The following is a 17,154-nucleotide window of genomic DNA, read 5'->3' as shown; positions in this document are numbered from 1 at the left end:
ACTACAATATTTTACTTTTGTGTGTTTATTTTCTGTAATATTACATCATACTGTTTGTATCTGTTTTGCCGATATTAAACGCATTTGTGAAAGTGTTAAAGTTAAATACTGTATTTTTTTTAAAGAGACAAATAAATTTTTATTCATGGGATTTGTTTGATAATTACGTGTCTTAAAGAAATACATGTCATCTAATCTTTTTTTCCATTTGCATAGAAAACATTGCCTCTATAGTAATTTCACTTAAAAGAACAAAAAAACAACAACATGGCAGCAACGTAGTAGAAATATTTAAGTATAATTCAAGTGACTTTTGCAGAAGGGCCTAATGCAATATAACACAAATCAAAAATCTTGATGATACTTAAAATAATGACAATGAAGAAAGGCTCCTGAAACTATTTTTGAAAGAATATATATTGTTTTCAGTATGATTCATTTGTTTCTCCCCACATGTAGTATGCGTTGTTATGTGAAGTTCTTATGAAAACAGAAACATTTCAGACATAAAAAGATCACACAGCAGTCCGATGATTGAGTTTCAACATGTATTCTATTTATTGTTTTCTTTGTTAAGCCAGAGGGTTTTGCCAATATGAGGGAATGATAGGGCTGTAACTGTGACATCTACATGCGCACTCGCTCTCACATACTTTCAGTCACACTTTCCTTAGCAGCTCAGAGGCATGCTCCCCGGAGGACAAGGAGCCCAATGATAAAAGCTGTCCGTCTCGAAACATTCGTTCCTCCCTCCTCGTCTACTACTTTCCCTACTGCTCATTCCCCTCCTTTTTCACATACACCTGGTCCAAGTCCTTCGGTGGCTTTCTTTTAGTCAACAAACTAAAAATTACTGCACATGCCTCCATATAACTTCCTCCTCCTCACACCTACAGGAACGAACACTAAAAGAATAAACAAAGCACAGTTGACATCTTAGTCATACCCACTCAAACAGTACTGTGCACTGTAGACTTAATTATGTTTCACAATTTTATTCTGTTGTAATCTTCCGCGGACAATTTTGAGACTCCCTTATATTGGCAATTTAGTTTTTCCTTGTAAAACAAAAAGGTGCTGCAGCAAGCTAGTTTGGATTCACATCCTAACAATTTTGTCATTGAACTGCAGGGCCGGCACTTTCATTATATAATTAAATAACATTTGGAAAATGTCTGATGAAGGAAAGGAAATACCTTTCAAAATATAATCACATGCTTTTAATGTCATTTACATACACACAGAGGTGTGATTTGTTTTGGCAGAGAGATGTGGTTTTAAAGAGGGATTCTGTCGGCTTGTGTCATAAATTAATTATCCTGCACCTCCACTGTGACTGCACGGCACAAAGTGTAAAATCGACTCTGTTACATGAGAACAACCTTTTAGCCTTTGGTTTTAAAGCGTTGTTGTCTTGCAGAGATATGAGAATAAAACTGAGTGAGGAATTAGATACCAGTTTATTAGAAAGCACTTTCACTCATATACCACTAGACCTGCATGCCTACTTTAAACTGTCTACTAAACTGCCAACAGAAGTGTAACAGGTTAAATATAAAAACAGTCAGAACTTGGGGTTAGTAGTAAAGCAATGTGAAGAGCGTCAGACTCCGCTCTATATTTTCTGTTTCGGTGTTCCGTCCTCACAGGAAACAGGAATAGTGCGCTCTGAACCGGGAGATGACCGAGGTGCAGTGATTGTAAGGATACCATCACATGACAGACTGGATGTGACATCAGCACCTGACACGCCAGCAGGAAGCCTGTACTTCCTCAGAAACTCTCTTGACACAAAGCCGTGGTCATCCTGGAAACAGAATTAGAGTCCGGTAAATATGGTAGTCAAGTTAATAGTCAAATTAATATTGTTTGACTATTTCTGCACATCTCTATAGTTCCTCTGACCTGTCTGCCCTCATGTTTGCCATGTATTGTGATGAACTCGTCACTGACATTGACAGAGAGCTCCTCAGGTGAGAAATGCTTCACATCCAGAAGAATTACGTAGCGATCCTTTTCAATGCACATCTATACAGCCAATACAAAATAAATTATGCTGCATGGCTGCAGACTGGAGTCAGCATGAAAACACACAATAGCTTGTTATTGTCATCTCAGTGTAAGACTCATAAATTATACAGAGACTGACATCAACAGAGGAGGATATTCTTCAGTGTCTTTTTCTACTAAATAAAGTAAAATCATAGATACAGATTAAAGATGCCTGTGCATTTAAATGCATCGAATGGCCTGCCACATCAATCTACACAAGTTATTAATACAGATTGTATGACAAGTTATTTCAAAATAGATATTAGTGATATTTTTCTCAGTTAGTAAACTTGTGGGTATTTCACCCGAGACTATTTAATTATTTTAGGGACACAGTTGAATTTTACTTTACCTCACTTTGTCCATTGTCGGGCCGGTTGAACCAGCGCATGAATGAAGGACGTATCCAGGGGAAGGACCAGGGGAAGGGCCAGATTAGTGGCCAATCAGTGAGAGGTTCTGTCAAGGAGATGTCAGAGAGTCGATGTGGGAAGGCCCGGCGGTACCAGGGATATTGGATTGGGATTTCCATGACGGGATTAAAGAGGAGATGTAAAAACGATAGGTGTAGAGGCAGACTTCTGGTTTGACTTTGTCTGAGATGGGTGCTGCTGTGCTCCCCTGCATAGTATTTATAGGCCTCTCCCTCCCATCCCACCCAGGCTCTGTCTTTGTTCCCATGCACACTTGCATAGTGACTGTGCCAACAGGCTGATCTTTCTGGAACAATGATGTCAACTGTTTATCCTTCCATCTCCCTCATTGTTTCATATCTCACTATGACTGTTTCTCTCTCTCTCTCTCTCTCTCTCTCTCTCTCTCTCAGTAACTCTGTTACTCTCCCTTCTCCCAGTCATGAGGGGACCCTGGCTCAGAGTACTGCTGATGCCTCCATACTCATTACCCAGGAAATGCCCCTGTCTGGATCTGTGTGTGTGTGTGTGTGTGTGTGTGTGTGTGTGTGTGTGTGTGTGTGTGTGTGTGTGTGTGTGTGTGTGTGTGTGTGTGTGTGTGTGTGAGTGTTTGTTTGAGGAATAGCTGCCAGAGCATTAGCCTGCAGTGCTCTGAGTGCCGGAAGCTTTAGGTTTGTGTGCAGAATGGATGTGAGGTTGAATGGGAATTGATGAGTTTGTATGGGACAGCATTAGATGACACTCTAAGCGTGTAACATTTTGCTATGAGCTCAGCTGTCAAATATGAAGCCATGATTCTTTTCCAACTGTCTAGCAGTTGTGCCAAACAAAATTCTTCCAGTCTCTGCTTCATCCTCCCAGTCGTGTTGTCTCCAACAGAACGAGACACATTAAACCAGTAATCTGCAAGCTCTGAGTTACAGACAGTCGAAAACCATCATGCAACCATTGTTATAGAGCCTTTCACCCCTCTATGCATTGTCGTTCCCTTTTTTAACTTGTTATTCATATTTCATTTAGTTGCGTAACTAACTAATTATATATTATTGTGGGTGTAGTGTGTGTGCAGAATAGACAGGTCTAACCTTGGTGGTCACTGATTTATTTTCCTCCTTAATGTGATTCCTGTTTAACTACAGTTGCTGTCTGTCTTTAGGCAGCCCCCTGGTATGCTACTATTTAAAGCACCATTCAGTGGATAAATCAATTTAAACGTGTATTTACTTGCAGGCTGTCTTCAGTGAGACTATTGTGTCTTTAAACCATACGACTAAATGTGTAAAAACAACGAGCTAGTTCCTAGTTACTTTGCTTCCGGTTTGTTTAGCGTCGTTGCCATAGTGACCTGCTTCACTGCCTGGGAGCAGTTTGTCGTAGGATATAACGTTAGTTAGCGGTTAGTTTAACGGTTAGTTTAACGGTTAGTTAACGTTACAGACGTCCGTTAGTTGGTTACAATTACCGTTGAAGCCGCAGAAATGGATTTCCCGGCTTCATATTACGGGGAACTTGATAATAGAAACCCAGTTGTTTCATCCTTCGAACGAGACATTAACTCGTTGATTACGTCGATGAGACGACTCTCCAGTTCGGCCCGCCAGGACCACGGCTCCTACGTGAAAGGGTGAGGCGCCGACGAGCAGCGAGTTTAAATCATTGTGACATCAACTGAAGCTTCGAGGAGAAAATAAAGTTGTAGTTAGCTTAGCTAAGTTAGTTGTAGTCTATGTAGCTGCTTATAAGCAATTAGTTTAGCTATGTTAGGACGTGTATTAGCTAACCTAGCTAGTCATAAATGAGCAAACTTGCAGTGACGAGGTCCTTTTAAAACAATGGCTTTACAGAAATGACCCCTCGAGTTTGACATGATTAACTCCACCAGAAAGGTGACAAGGAGCATGTTTTATTATAAGTATTTTGTTTTCTGAATGTTTTATTGGTCGAGTTGATTGTTAACTTTTTAGTCAATTTCATATTGCATTCATCATGAGTGTTTAATGTTGTCTTCACAGTGTGGTTGCACACGTACATTTAACATTACTTTGCTGTTTTTTTTTTACATTTAATTTTCATTTTGAAGGATTAAAATCTTGGTGGAGATTTGGAAAAAGTACAAACAACGACTGCCTTCAAAGTTGTACCAGGAGCGCATGTTGCAGATTGCAGATTTTCTTTTTGGAATACAGGTAATTCACAGTAAACCAGCCTGGCTGCAGTCAGTCGCTTTACCAGGTGCATACTATCAAAAACGAATAAAATCCTAGGTTCATTATTTGAGCAATCCGCATAATCAGGATGGTGAAAGGAACCATAGTCAGTGTTGGCAGCTGTACATATTATGCTTATTAGGATATTAGCCATGTATTAGCCACTCATGGACCATTAAGTAAGTACTATTTTGGATGGGAAAGAGAAATTGTTCAGTTGGTTAGTGGGCCTACACGATTGGCCTGATTTGTTCTCATAATGTTGGCTGTCATTCATTGCCTTGTTACTGACCTCATAATCATTACTTGTTAAACCTGGGTGTTGTTCCCATAATTATAAGATTTAATGTTTGACTCCTCCAAAAGGGACTGCGGCAATTGGCTACAACACACATTCACAGTTGTCATTAAGTCTTTCTTCCTTCTCCTGTTTGTCTGTAGCTATACCAGCTTGCTTTTTGGCAGGGATACGGACTCCACCTGCTACAGTTCAGCTCAGTGACAATAACTGACATCACAGATGTGGACCACTTCATGACCTGCTTCTTCCCAGAAGGTTTTGATGCAGACCAAGATATCTTTGCCATGAAGGTACACTGTACTATGTGAGCTTGTGTGAAGTGAGTTGCTGTGTGTGATATGTTTAACTATTCACAGTCTGGCTGAGGTGAAGAGCATGCTATGCTTGTTGTACTTTGTTGTTTTGTTTTGTTCTGTCATGTGGAAAAAGGCCATCGATATTTTGAGATGTTTGTTCCTGAAATCTGATATACTTTGATATATACAGTTTATGTAAGTTGTATCTGTGTGTGTCTGCAGATCCGTGCAATGCAGGGCTGCGCCCTGTGTATATTTGAGGAGGAGAAAAGACACAGCGTTCTCAGCCAGAAGGGACTCTGTAAACTGCTGCATGTGCTGAACTTCATCAGGATCATAATGCAGGCATTGCAGCAACATGAGCACCTCTGCTGGCAAATATATAATGGTATGTTAGTACAACTTATTTGGTTTTACCCAGTATTTTCTTTTTGTCTGATATAACATTTTGGAAGAATACATTGAGTTGTCAAAGTGTGATGCAGGACAAAGGGTGGGTTTGTGAGGATCTAGATGCAAGGGTCTTATCTGCTAAATGAACCTTTTGAACCAAGCTAATGTCATTTTGTGAAGTCAAAGTAATAACCTCCCAATTCCCAGAAATACATTGCTACTTCTTTTCAACAGTAAGATTTAATGAAACTAACATAGTGGGCATCATCTTAGTATGATAATTAATTTGTCTGTTCAAATTAAGTGAGACATTATAAGATTCTACTGTACTTGATATTTTGCTGTTGAACTAACCTCATTCTCTCTTCCTTTCTAATCTCTTCCAGGTTCATTACTCATCTATACCATCTGCCGTTACCTGATGACCATGAATTGTAGTGCACAGGTACTTACTCAAAATATTGTTTTTGCCATGTCTGATGCACTCTAAATGTGAAGGTACAATGGATGAGGATGAGGATGGTTTGACAGACATGTTGCTAGTATATGATAATGAGGCACTGGGACATCTGGCAAAAACATTATTTGATGTGGTTTGTGTTAATTATGTGAGTTTTCAGTGATTCACTCTCATTTTCACATTGGCTGGTGTCCTTAATCTCCCTCTGGTGTTTTGTGACCAAGATATATGATATAACCAGAAATGTGTGTGATTTATAATGTAGATATAAGATTTATAATGTAGATATAATTGTGTTTGTCATGATTGTTTGTCCTACCGTTGGTGATCCTATACAGGCTATGGAGTACCTTTTATGGGCAAGCATCAGTTTAGAGCTGTCCATCACTCTGATGACTGCTAAGTATCTGCCGTGGATTGTCACACTCTACTGTGCTGTCTGCCAATGTTACTATGACAACCAGGCGGCGGTGCAGGCGGAGGTAAAAGACACACGTCATCTGCATCCAGACACAATCATTGTGATGTTAGCAGACTATTCACAAGCTGATTTAATAAGCTACAAATACCAACTGTCTGATCTGTCTGCCGCTTTCTGTTTGACAGCCTGCCAACAGTCTGTTTGATGTTAATCTGCTTTAGAGGGGATTATTTAGGATAACAATTCTGCTTGATTTTCTCTTAATCTATCTGCTCCATCAAGATAGTATTGTTACAAACAAATGGATTTGTATTAAATGTATTGCACACTTTGAAGGTTCTTTACCTGAAATTCTAAAAGTCTTGTTCCTCATTTGCGGGGTTGTTTGTGTCTTCAAATGCTTTTAGGAATTTGCCAGGAGAGCCCTTGGAAAAATCAATGAGCTAGCAAAACTGGAGGAGCAGAAGGAAGTTCCTGCCACCAGAGAGACTCAGAGAGCTTACAAAGAAGCCTCTATAAAGGCAGGAGACTCTTACCGAATTATACTTAATACTTAATACTTTTACTGTGATAGAATATTAGAGAGATCATTCACACATCTCAGTGACAACTGCAAACATCAAAAGGATGCAAAGAACACATAGTATATGCTAATATATGTCTGCATTTCTTCATTCTCAACTCATGCTGTATTGGCAAATGGTGCCTCTGCAGTCATAGAATCACTCAGTGGAAACATCTCTCATTGTGTAAGATGACAGTTGTTTCATGAGATGGCCACCACTGTTTGTATAAATACAGACACATACAGATGGCTGCCCTCTGAAAATATAAGATATTTATTGTGCCTTTATGTGCCCAAAGTAATTGTATGTTGCTTGTGTTGATGTGCTTTTCTCTGGTTCATCAAATAATGGCCATTCACCTTTTTTCCCAGCTGGCTGCCATGATGTTCAAGCGGGCAGTGTTTGAGGCCAGAAGAAGACCCAAACTCATGTTCAGAATCAAAATCAAAAGCACCTTGAAGGACATACCCAATGTAATAAGATCCCCTTTACTGCCATGTTATCATATATCAGTGTTACATCTCAACCTTAAGTGACCTTGTATGCCTGCCTGTTTCTACTGTAGGGACCATGGCCTCGGACTACAACAGAGCGCATGCTAATGAGCCTGTTTGACAGCAGTCCAGCGCAGTTTTTGGGCATCTTGGAAGCACTTTGGGACAGCACCAGACGCCCACTGCAGATAAGGATGCCAGATGAACCAGAGCTGCAGGAGGTGATCCTGGAACTCCTGTCTGCTGGCATTAGTATATTATCTGGTTAGTGAAACAAAAACATAACAGAATACACTCTGCAGGGAGATTCAGTAAGTTCATAATTAACAGAAAACCTACGGGTGCTGCAAATGTTTTAGAATTATTACATTTTAATTTGGTAAGGAATGCTCACTTTGTATGCTTTTATGTTCCTGTTTGTGAAGGAGTCACACCTATTAGTGAGTCTCTTGTGAGTCTTGGTGCATTGACACCAACATCCACACTAATGGATTTGGCCATGACAGGTTAGTCACTTTTTCTTCCGGAAATGGTTTAATTTATAACACTTTATCATTTGTTGAGACGTGTTTGTTTTGTCAAGGGTTTTGGAAATCATTTTAAAGTAATGCAATGTCTTGTGTTGCTAGGAGAAAACAAAGTACCCATCATGTCTGCAGTGAGGTTTATTAAGATCTTGTTTCAGTACAAGCAGCCAGATGCTTTCACTGAACTTGCCAGAGAGATGCTGCAGGTTTTGTCTGTAAGTAACACACCAACATCTGAGAAAAGGGGAATGCACTCTATTTCTATCAGTTGTCACTTTTGTATTTTTATGTTTCCAATTTCAGTTTCATTTTATGTATAATGCGTTTTTTTAAATGCTCTCTACTCTGTCTTACTTTGTCTCTCTGTGTCAGGGGGTGGAGGGTCAGTCATTCAGGAGGGCAGAGCTGGAACTTGCTTTACTTGACAGGTTCCATAGTCTGCTGTGTTCCCAGAGGAGCTATCCTAGAGAAGACAACATGATTGATGATAGCAAAGGTGAAATTGTGCCACATATACATCCTCAGACCCCTAAACCGTTATGTAAATAAATTGATTAATATAAACTGTCCACAAAGGATTCTAATAATCCATGTATTACTATTGCCAAGACTTCATTGATCTTTGAACAACCTTTTGCCATCTTGTCCTTGATTTCATATTATTGATTATTTCACATTGCTGCTGTCAAATTTGAATATCTTATCAAAAATTAGTTCCTGTCAAACATGAACTGACCCACTTTGAGATTTCTGGTTCATAACTAAGCAATTGATTAGGCACTAATAAGGTGTTCAACATTCGGCCTCAGTTACTTGATCACAAAATATCCAACGCTGATTTCAGAAATTAGAACGTGGTTTTGTTTTTTATGTTTCCACCAGACAAGTCTTCATTCTCAACGGGTGATGAGTTCATTGACCTGGTCAACACCCTGCACAAGTCAGTTTGTGGCTATGCTCCTGTAAGTTTCTATGTCGTGTGTGTTTGTGTCGGGGTTGATCTGCCAATGACTAGGATTACAGTATGAGATAGAGTTAATGTTTAGTGTCTATATTTCCTGTATATGTGTGTGTGTGTGTGTGTGTGTGTGTGTGTGTGTGTGTGTGTGTTTGTGCAGGAGGTGCAGCCAGATGGGGATCTGGTTTTGGATGTTGTGTTATTTCTGTGGGGTAAAGTGAAGCTGGTGATCCAGAGGTATCAGCTACAAAACCAAGAGTTTACACACCACCATGAGAAGGTAGATAATTACGACACAGTATGTATTTAAAAAGGTAAGCGTTGACTTTCCGGCTGTTAGGAGCAATTTATTGTCAAATATAAAACTGCTACTTTTATCTGCTACAGAACGGGTGTCGTGATATACCAGTAGTATTGACGATAATTTTCCAATAGAGAGACAGAACACAACATATACAAGGTTAAGATGAATTTGACTGAATTTGACTTTTGTTTTTATAGATATTTTGATAATATCGTTGTTGTGAATTCTTTTGGCCACAATAATTGTGTAGTGAAAATCTGATACCGTCCTACTCTATAGCATAGAATCTTTTAAATATAATTTTTGTGGTTTAGGAAATTAGGACTGAGTGAATTGTAACATTCATTCGGACAGGATAAATCACACACATTAACTTATATTTACTTACATTTTCTACAGCATATTTAATGTAGATGTCCTACTTATGACTTTTGATGTGTATGTGACATGTTTGCAGTGGCTGTGCTGTCTGTTTATGCTGTGTGAGGTGGCCGATGCCTGTGACCTGGCAACTGTTGACTGCATAATGACGGTAGAGATGATTCACACGTTGGCCATACTGCTAGAAAGTGCAGCTGAGCGCAGTGATCTAAGTCAAGGTGAGGTTCTACTGTTGTCCCTGTTTCAGCCTTTAGGACAGCTAAAACATGCAACTTTTGTATTTCGTCTTGTGCTGTTTTGTAAAAATATAACTCTGGTATTTGATATTGGGTAAAGTCCCACCATAGTCACTCACACACACGTCATGTATAATCATTTTTGTTCTGCTATTATTTTCACGTCTTCTTCTAGGAGCTTGTGAAGCAGACCGTGAGGTTGTGAAGCCAAGCTCTTTCTCTCTTCTTGAGGTATGTAAATAGATTGACTGTCTATGCATAGTGTCAAATGATAGTTCTTTATACTACTAGTATTTATTATTATAAGTGTTTGCACATGTGATGAAAAAACAAATCACACTATTACCACCAATGCACTGTATTCTGTCTCAGGGTTTTCAGAAATATGTATATATATATATATATTAAAAGTATCATTCAATGTGTGTGCTTGTGTGTGCTGGCAGTGTTCAAATACAGAGCTGCTTCATAGGGTGTGTGAGGTGGTGGATAGGGGTCTTGAAGCTCTGGCAAAGGGTGTAGCTACACTGTTGCCCCAAGATTGCTCAGCAATCATCGACTCTGCCTTCATGCAGGTAGGCAGTTAACCTATACAACACTCCGTCCGACAATTATTTATTTTAGACAATTCTAAGGCAGGATCTCAACACAGTATTGTAAGATGGGAACATGTAAAAGTATTAACAGGAAATCAGTGTAGATTGAGAAAAGTGGGTGAGTGTAAGTAAAAACTTTCTCTTTTCTCTTATTGGCATAGAGATTTGGTCCTCTCCCTCCATCGACTGCCTCCCTATTTTTCCCAACGTCATCCGAGGAGGGAAATGAAGAAGATGAAATACGTCAGAAGAAGAAAGAAGAAGTTGAAACTAAGACAGAATCTGATATTACAGCCTCTGGACACACTCAGTCCTCACATGCGTTCCTGCTGGCCACAGATCTATATCTAGAGCTTGACATCATCCACCACAGGGCTTCCCTCAAGTTACTGCAGCTAAATGCAGGTCAGCCTCACTGCCACTCAGGCAAATTTACTCATTGGTGATTTTTGAGAATGAATTATCCTTTTGCCTACATTGAGCTTGTACTCAATTTCTCATTGATTGAAATGGTGATTTATAATAAATACACAATAAATCATAGTTAGCAGTATAAATGTTCAGAAAGAATATTGATTAAAAAAAGTATGCTTAATTGTGGACATAAGTAATGGGTCTGAATGTGTTGGTTGTGTCTAGTTGCAGAGTCTGAACTGTTGGATCGGATCAAGAAGAACAAGATGTCCAAAGCTCTTTTTCTGATGCAGAAAGCCTCGCTAGCGTACAACATGGAGCCAAATAACACCAACAAAACCGAGCGTCTGCTAGAGGTTACACATTCACAAACATTCATATTTTCTTAGATAGAGTCACAACTACGCACGCAATGTAAAAAACTTGATATTGCCACATGCACCACAGTCATGTGTATGTTTATCCGCAATTGTATAACATATACACAGAGCCAATACCCTGTTAAGGTTAACATGTCAACTAGTAAATACAATATTCTTTCTGAAGCCATACTAAACAGTGAAACCAGCTAGTGTGGTCAATTGTTGGAATTTAAACATTTTACTCCAGGCCTCAGTGGCACATTGAATTTATGTACATACTGTATAAGGACTCAAATGTATCCCCTTTTACTGATGACTGGTGGTTGAGGCGAGCCTTTATAAAGTGTAATCAATATTCTACTGGTTTGTCTGTGTGCTTTTTTGCCAGGAGGCCTCCACCTTGACAGAGAAAGCAGGGGAGGAAGAGAGAAAACTGTATATCTCCGCCGCCCCTAAGGCTCCAGCTGAAAACAAAGAGAAAGGGAAGAAGGAGAAAGAAGAAAACCCACCACCTCCCCCCATCCTGCTTTCACGCACTGATCGCTCCTTAACCTTTTCCCCAGCACCTTATAACTTGGAGGGTCAAGTGAGATTTGGTTTACTCCACGTGTCAGATAATAAACACAGCTACTATACTCTTTATCTTTATTTTTTCCTTGCTTCTTTCCAGGTGTGCTGGTACCAGCTCTGTGGCCGTACAGCTGAGGGCATTAACCTGAAAGTCCGCCTTGGAGACTGCAGCCTGCAAGGAAGTGGAACTATGGTACAATTTTTCTCTTTCACAGAAGAGTGTCAGCTCCAGTGGAACACATTTTGTCATCTTGTATGATCTGTGCCCATAATGTTCGGTCTGATTTTGTATATTTCCAGGTACCAGCAGCATCTGGCGAGTGCGTGCTGAGAGTGGAGGGGCTGGAGCCCAACCAGAAGTATGTGTTTGCTGTAGCAGCTTACAACTTCCAGGGAAATCTACTGGGCAACACCATCGGAGGGTCAACATTCCCATTGCTGGCATCCTTGCCGGTACCACTACTTTACACGTGGGCTCACTTGGCACAGGTACACTACACACTAGTAAAAACAAATGCTAGTTTGTCACCCCACCACCCTTATTGTCTCTTTCTAGAAAGCATGACCTTTTTACTCAAGATAATCCACAGGCCTTGTTGTGAGCAAAATTTCATGTCGGAACAATTTTCTTACTACCGAACTACGGCCACCAACCATATCGCTGTGCAGCAGGAAGTGTGCATCAACTCAGGGACAGAGGCTCATGCTTGTGACAACACAAGATGTAGACATTAATGAGCTGTAACATTAGCTAGCTCAGTGGTGCTAGGTGAACTAGCAGTGTCAAGCTTCCTTCTTCCCCTTTAACACTGTACAGAGCCAAAACTAAATATAGTTTGGGCTTTTTTCCACTCCTTCCTCAGGTGGCATATCAAACAGAGCAGTATGCTGTAGCAAAGAGAGCCTGCAGAGAACTGTGGTTCCACTATACCTACACCGACCCTGGGTCTCAGGGCACACAGGATAGACTGGCTATCACAGGGTAAGGAGGGAAACATCCACACAGTTCAAGCTAAGAAGTCTATATTTCTTTGAATTTCTCCTTTTGCTCCATCCCCATTCACCATGTTGAAGGCTGCGTGTCCAGACCTTGCAACGCTCCTCTCCTCACCTGTGTCAATTGTTCCTCACTTCCATCTTCATTGAGACAGAGATCAACATTCAGCAGGGATCGCTCTATTGTGATTCTCTCAGTGATAATGGGCCGTTTGTCTGGGAACAGGTAAACAAAAAAAAAAGATTAGAGAGGCAAACAGTTTGCAGTTCTCATTGTTACCAGCATCACAGTGTGAATTTTTCTTACCATGTTTTGCTTGTATAAAATAGAAAAAGGTTATATCTTTTAAATTGACATAAATATAAATACATTATATTTGCACATGTGTGTGTGCAGGAAGCCAGACTGGCAGAGTGTGAGCGAATGCTGGTGGCCGTGGACCTGGCAATGTGGTTGAATGATGGTAGCGCTGCAGTGCAAGCTGTAGTTAGCTGTTATGGCCTCCTGGCTCCTCTAATATTCCATCAGATCGCTTGCGTTCCTATTGTACAGGTATGCATTACCTCATCCATATAAGTCTTGTTTGTTAACAGTGTAATATGAACTGTAAATAATTCATCACTGTGTGGGTTAATGCCTGTGTCTGTGTTCTGTTATGCAGGTGCTAAAAAAATGCTTTATAGTTTTGGAGGAAAATTCAAGTCTTCTGAAACAAAAATGGATTGGAAACACCTCACAGTCCTTTATGCACATGCTAGCCTGCATCACCTACTACCTTTCCAAGGTGTGTCTGCATTAGTATACACAGTTTTTAAACTGTTTGTGTTCATAGGAGTTTCAGTGGTCTTGAACATATAGTGTGTGCATGCTAGAACTTGGCAATACTTACATATATGCAAAAAATGCATCTATATACGTATGTAGATACATATCATTGCAATAATGTCTCATCTTCTTGACCAGGCATCACGTGTGCTCTGGGAGCATCAGATCGCTTCTGTGGTGATGGACCGTGGTAGCAGGCTGCTCCAAGAGGTCTATGATGCTCAACTGCGGATCAGTAGACTTGCCGCTAAAGCTGTGGGTGTAAGGAATAATGTAAAGGTGTAGATTTATTTCAGAATTTTAGCTTCACTTTTAGAGTGACTTAAGATCATGAAATGAATCTATGATTATCCATTATTTATATATTAGGGCTGGGCAAAGTTGAACAAATTTAACTGATTAATCGTATGATTTTTCTGGGATTAATCGCAATTAATAGCATTATGCGCCAAATTCAATAATGAAGTAAAAACTAGTGTATTGCGCGCTTTTATATTAAATTAGTGTTATCAGAACAATATAACAGGCCCTCTGGAGCAGCAGCAAGTTAACAACAGTATATAAATCAAAAATATATGCCAGGGAAGAAAAAAAGATGTATTTTTTATTTTTTTATGCTTCTATATGACTGGTCATTCAATTAAGTATTGTATTTATTTTCAGATGTTATAGACTATTTTATTCTAATGTAAAACAGCTTAATATCATGCTGAAGAAGAAACATTTGTCTTTTATCAGGGAACAACATAAACAGTCTGTTCAGTAGTAAGGGTCCCTGTGAGGGACAAGCCACTCCTTCATTTGTCCATGTTAGGTTTGTTGCTTACCTTAAAGAGGTATGTTAAAGACCAGCAATTGATTAACTTTATACAAAAGCAATAAGTGCTTTTGATCTTGTTCAGTTCAGTTTTTCTTACTGTGAGAAAAAGTCCAGTCTGTGTTGGCTTGAATAAGTGCACTGAAGTCTGGTTGAATGAGGTGGAGATGTGAAGGACAGCCAACAGGTATCTCAGCGGCGGCTTTGCGCATGCGCGATTAATGTTCACTCTGGATTTGGACACTCCAGCACGAGGCTCCTGTGAGAGCTCTGTGCTCGTTGAGGACAAACTACAGAACAAGACATGCTTCAGTCTGATGGCAACAAGCCGGTCGCTGAGGCTGCGGAAGCGCGCACGCATACGTAAATCGCCTTCAAAGTAAAAGCAGTGCTGTTGCATTGCATTTATGGCGTGTATTTATTTATTTTTCTTTTTTGATTGATCTCACGCGGGCCGGACTGGGAGAACCATAAGATGCCCAGGTCTGAACTACGCCGTCTGGGATAGATTTAAAGTGCAGCACCTGTGTGCGGCAGCATTAAGCCCCTCCCAATGCAAAAAACAAACAAAAACGAGTTAACGCATGATCAAATAATTAACGGCGTTAATAGTTTGCTGCGTAAACGCGTTAAAAACTATACCTCATTACAAAAACGCGTTTATGTGCCCAGCCCTAATATATATATATATATATATATATATATATATATATATATATATATATATATATATATATATATATATATGTATATATATGTGTATATATATATATATATATATATATATATATATATATATATATATATATATATATATATATGTGTATATATATATATATATATATATATATATATATATATATATATATATACACATATATATATATATATATATATATTGATCAATTGCTATATATTGATATATATATACAGATTTATTTATCAGGTTTTGATATTTGATCACTTTAAATACACATATATACAGATTTTTGCTCCACTTTTCTAGTGTTGTTGTATTTCTGTGTGTGTGTGTCTGTATAGTCTAAGAAAGATCATGCTGCTATCAAGGGAGAAATGATGATAAGTCTTCAGCTGAAAGCACTGCATCGGAAGAACAAGAAAACAATCGCATTTGAAGCAGCTCTCATTGATGACAATGGTAATACAGAAACACACTGACACACACTCACACATTGTTCAAATTGATATAAATAAAATAAAATGCAATTTTGTTAAAAACAAAGTACTGTGTATAGCCAGACATTGACAGTGTTTTTTAAATAGTAATTAAAGTCATTTATGTTGAAAATATGCCATGGTGGGTTTTATTTCAACAATTTGGCAACAAAATAATTCACACTTGATGTTAAGTTGACTTGAATTCACACTCGAAGTTGCTCCAAAGAAAATAAATATAGTTGTATTAATGAATATGCACTGTAGCGAAACTACCAGAGTAACCCCTAGACCCCCTAGCTTTGTTTATTTAGAGCAGATAGCAGTCAGGCGTTGTCCACCATGCTCCTTGTGGATGTTATGATGCGTTCCGTTTTTTTCTCCCACGGATCCGCCAGAAACTTATGTGCCAGCACACTTTGATTGTCACAAATGTTAAAAAAAAATCTATTTTGAGGCAAATCATTTCACTGGTATAATACATTTTAAATGTTTATGTGTTCCTGATGTCAGTGTCACTTGGTTAACTCAGCGTAATGATTGTTCTGTTTACTAGCCTTTGTAAATATAGATGGTATTGCAGTTACACGTAGATCCAAATGTTATTTCTTCCTAAACTCAAAGTTATGTACGATTTTTCAGTAGCGATTGCATGCCCACTGACTGGGTGTGAGGATCCCACTGAATTGTATGAGCTGATCTCCAACAGCACATTAAATGATGCCTACCAAAAAGGTAAGTCGCACACACATCATTTTCTTTTATGAATATTTTGTCTTTTCATTATTGACTGTGTTTTGTGTGTGTGTTATTATAGTGATGAAGCTCAGACACAAGGTATATTTTATTGAGTTTGCGGCACAAATTCTCCAGAGAACAATGGAAGAAGGCCACCCGGACCTTGTGTTAAAGTGGGGACAAAGCATATTAGATTTTTTAAGCAGGTAGGCTTTGACTTTTCACCTCTTTACTGATTTAAAAAAATAAATGGGAAAATAAAATATTTCAGCTTTCATTTTATAATCGTTGTCATATTCAAATAAGTACTTTTATAGTCAAACAATGCATCACTGTCCACTTACGTATTACAGATAGTAGCTGTTTTGCCTATGCTGATGAAGTCTTGACAGAATGCCAATGGTTTTATCTTTGTCAGGCGTGGCGAGGTGATGGGAATGTCCGCAAAATGTTTGGAGGGAAACAGTCAGAGTAAAAAAAAAAGTAGTGCTCAGGCTTCGAAAGGAAATGAACCACCACAGGTAAAAATATTATGCACACAAATACCCAACAAATAAATGTAGATAAATAATGCCGGCGAATTTTCGCAACGCTTTTTTGCCTGAGTTTACTCGCTCGACTTTATGAGGTTAATTCGCTTTTCTGCTTTT

At 39.0% G+C, this 17,154-nt stretch overlaps 2 protein-coding genes across 2 annotated transcripts in view; one reads left to right on the top strand and one right to left on the bottom strand.

The window, feature by feature from the left end:
* Positions 1-1,615: 1,615 nt before the first annotated feature.
* Positions 1,616-2,745, bottom strand: LOC306753916 (alpha-crystallin B chain-like; the record flags this gene model as incomplete). Its single annotated transcript, XM_079237830.1, is given in 4 exon segments — positions 1,616-1,807; positions 1,906-2,028; positions 2,405-2,634; positions 2,637-2,745. Coding segments are annotated over 4 exon segments (654 nt in total).
* Positions 2,746-3,943: 1,198 nt separating this feature from the next.
* Positions 3,944-17,154, top strand: part of cfap54 (cilia and flagella associated 54) — a gene marked incomplete at its 5' end in the record, with an annotated part of 86,613 nt that continues 73,402 nt past the window's right edge. The window contains 28 exons of the mRNA XM_079237829.1: positions 3,944-4,089; positions 4,546-4,651; positions 5,114-5,263; positions 5,492-5,657; positions 6,049-6,107; positions 6,461-6,604; positions 6,951-7,064; positions 7,481-7,570; positions 7,675-7,867; positions 8,233-8,345; positions 8,503-8,626; positions 9,013-9,092; positions 9,249-9,386; positions 9,850-9,991; positions 10,185-10,240; positions 10,456-10,584; positions 10,767-11,010; positions 11,245-11,375; positions 11,770-11,967; positions 12,052-12,144; positions 12,252-12,440; positions 12,815-12,933; positions 13,026-13,173; positions 13,345-13,500; positions 13,610-13,732; positions 15,632-15,749; positions 16,409-16,501; positions 16,584-16,710. Coding sequence (XP_079093955.1) covers positions 3,944-4,089; positions 4,546-4,651; positions 5,114-5,263; positions 5,492-5,657; positions 6,049-6,107; positions 6,461-6,604; positions 6,951-7,064; positions 7,481-7,570; positions 7,675-7,867; positions 8,233-8,345; positions 8,503-8,626; positions 9,013-9,092; positions 9,249-9,386; positions 9,850-9,991; positions 10,185-10,240; positions 10,456-10,584; positions 10,767-11,010; positions 11,245-11,375; positions 11,770-11,967; positions 12,052-12,144; positions 12,252-12,440; positions 12,815-12,933; positions 13,026-13,173; positions 13,345-13,500; positions 13,610-13,732; positions 15,632-15,749; positions 16,409-16,501; positions 16,584-16,710 — 3,689 coding nt within the window. The remainder of the gene's footprint in view (positions 4,090-4,545; positions 4,652-5,113; positions 5,264-5,491; positions 5,658-6,048; positions 6,108-6,460; positions 6,605-6,950; positions 7,065-7,480; positions 7,571-7,674; positions 7,868-8,232; positions 8,346-8,502; positions 8,627-9,012; positions 9,093-9,248; positions 9,387-9,849; positions 9,992-10,184; positions 10,241-10,455; positions 10,585-10,766; positions 11,011-11,244; positions 11,376-11,769; positions 11,968-12,051; positions 12,145-12,251; positions 12,441-12,814; positions 12,934-13,025; positions 13,174-13,344; positions 13,501-13,609; positions 13,733-15,631; positions 15,750-16,408; positions 16,502-16,583; positions 16,711-17,154) is intronic.

This window comes from Taurulus bubalis (assembly GCF_910589615.1).
Source record: "Taurulus bubalis genome assembly, chromosome: 2".
Taxonomy (NCBI): Eukaryota; Metazoa; Chordata; class Actinopteri; order Perciformes; family Cottidae; genus Taurulus; species Taurulus bubalis.
Note: the sequence above shows the minus strand (reverse complement) of the source record. Positions and strands in the feature narration are given on the sequence as shown.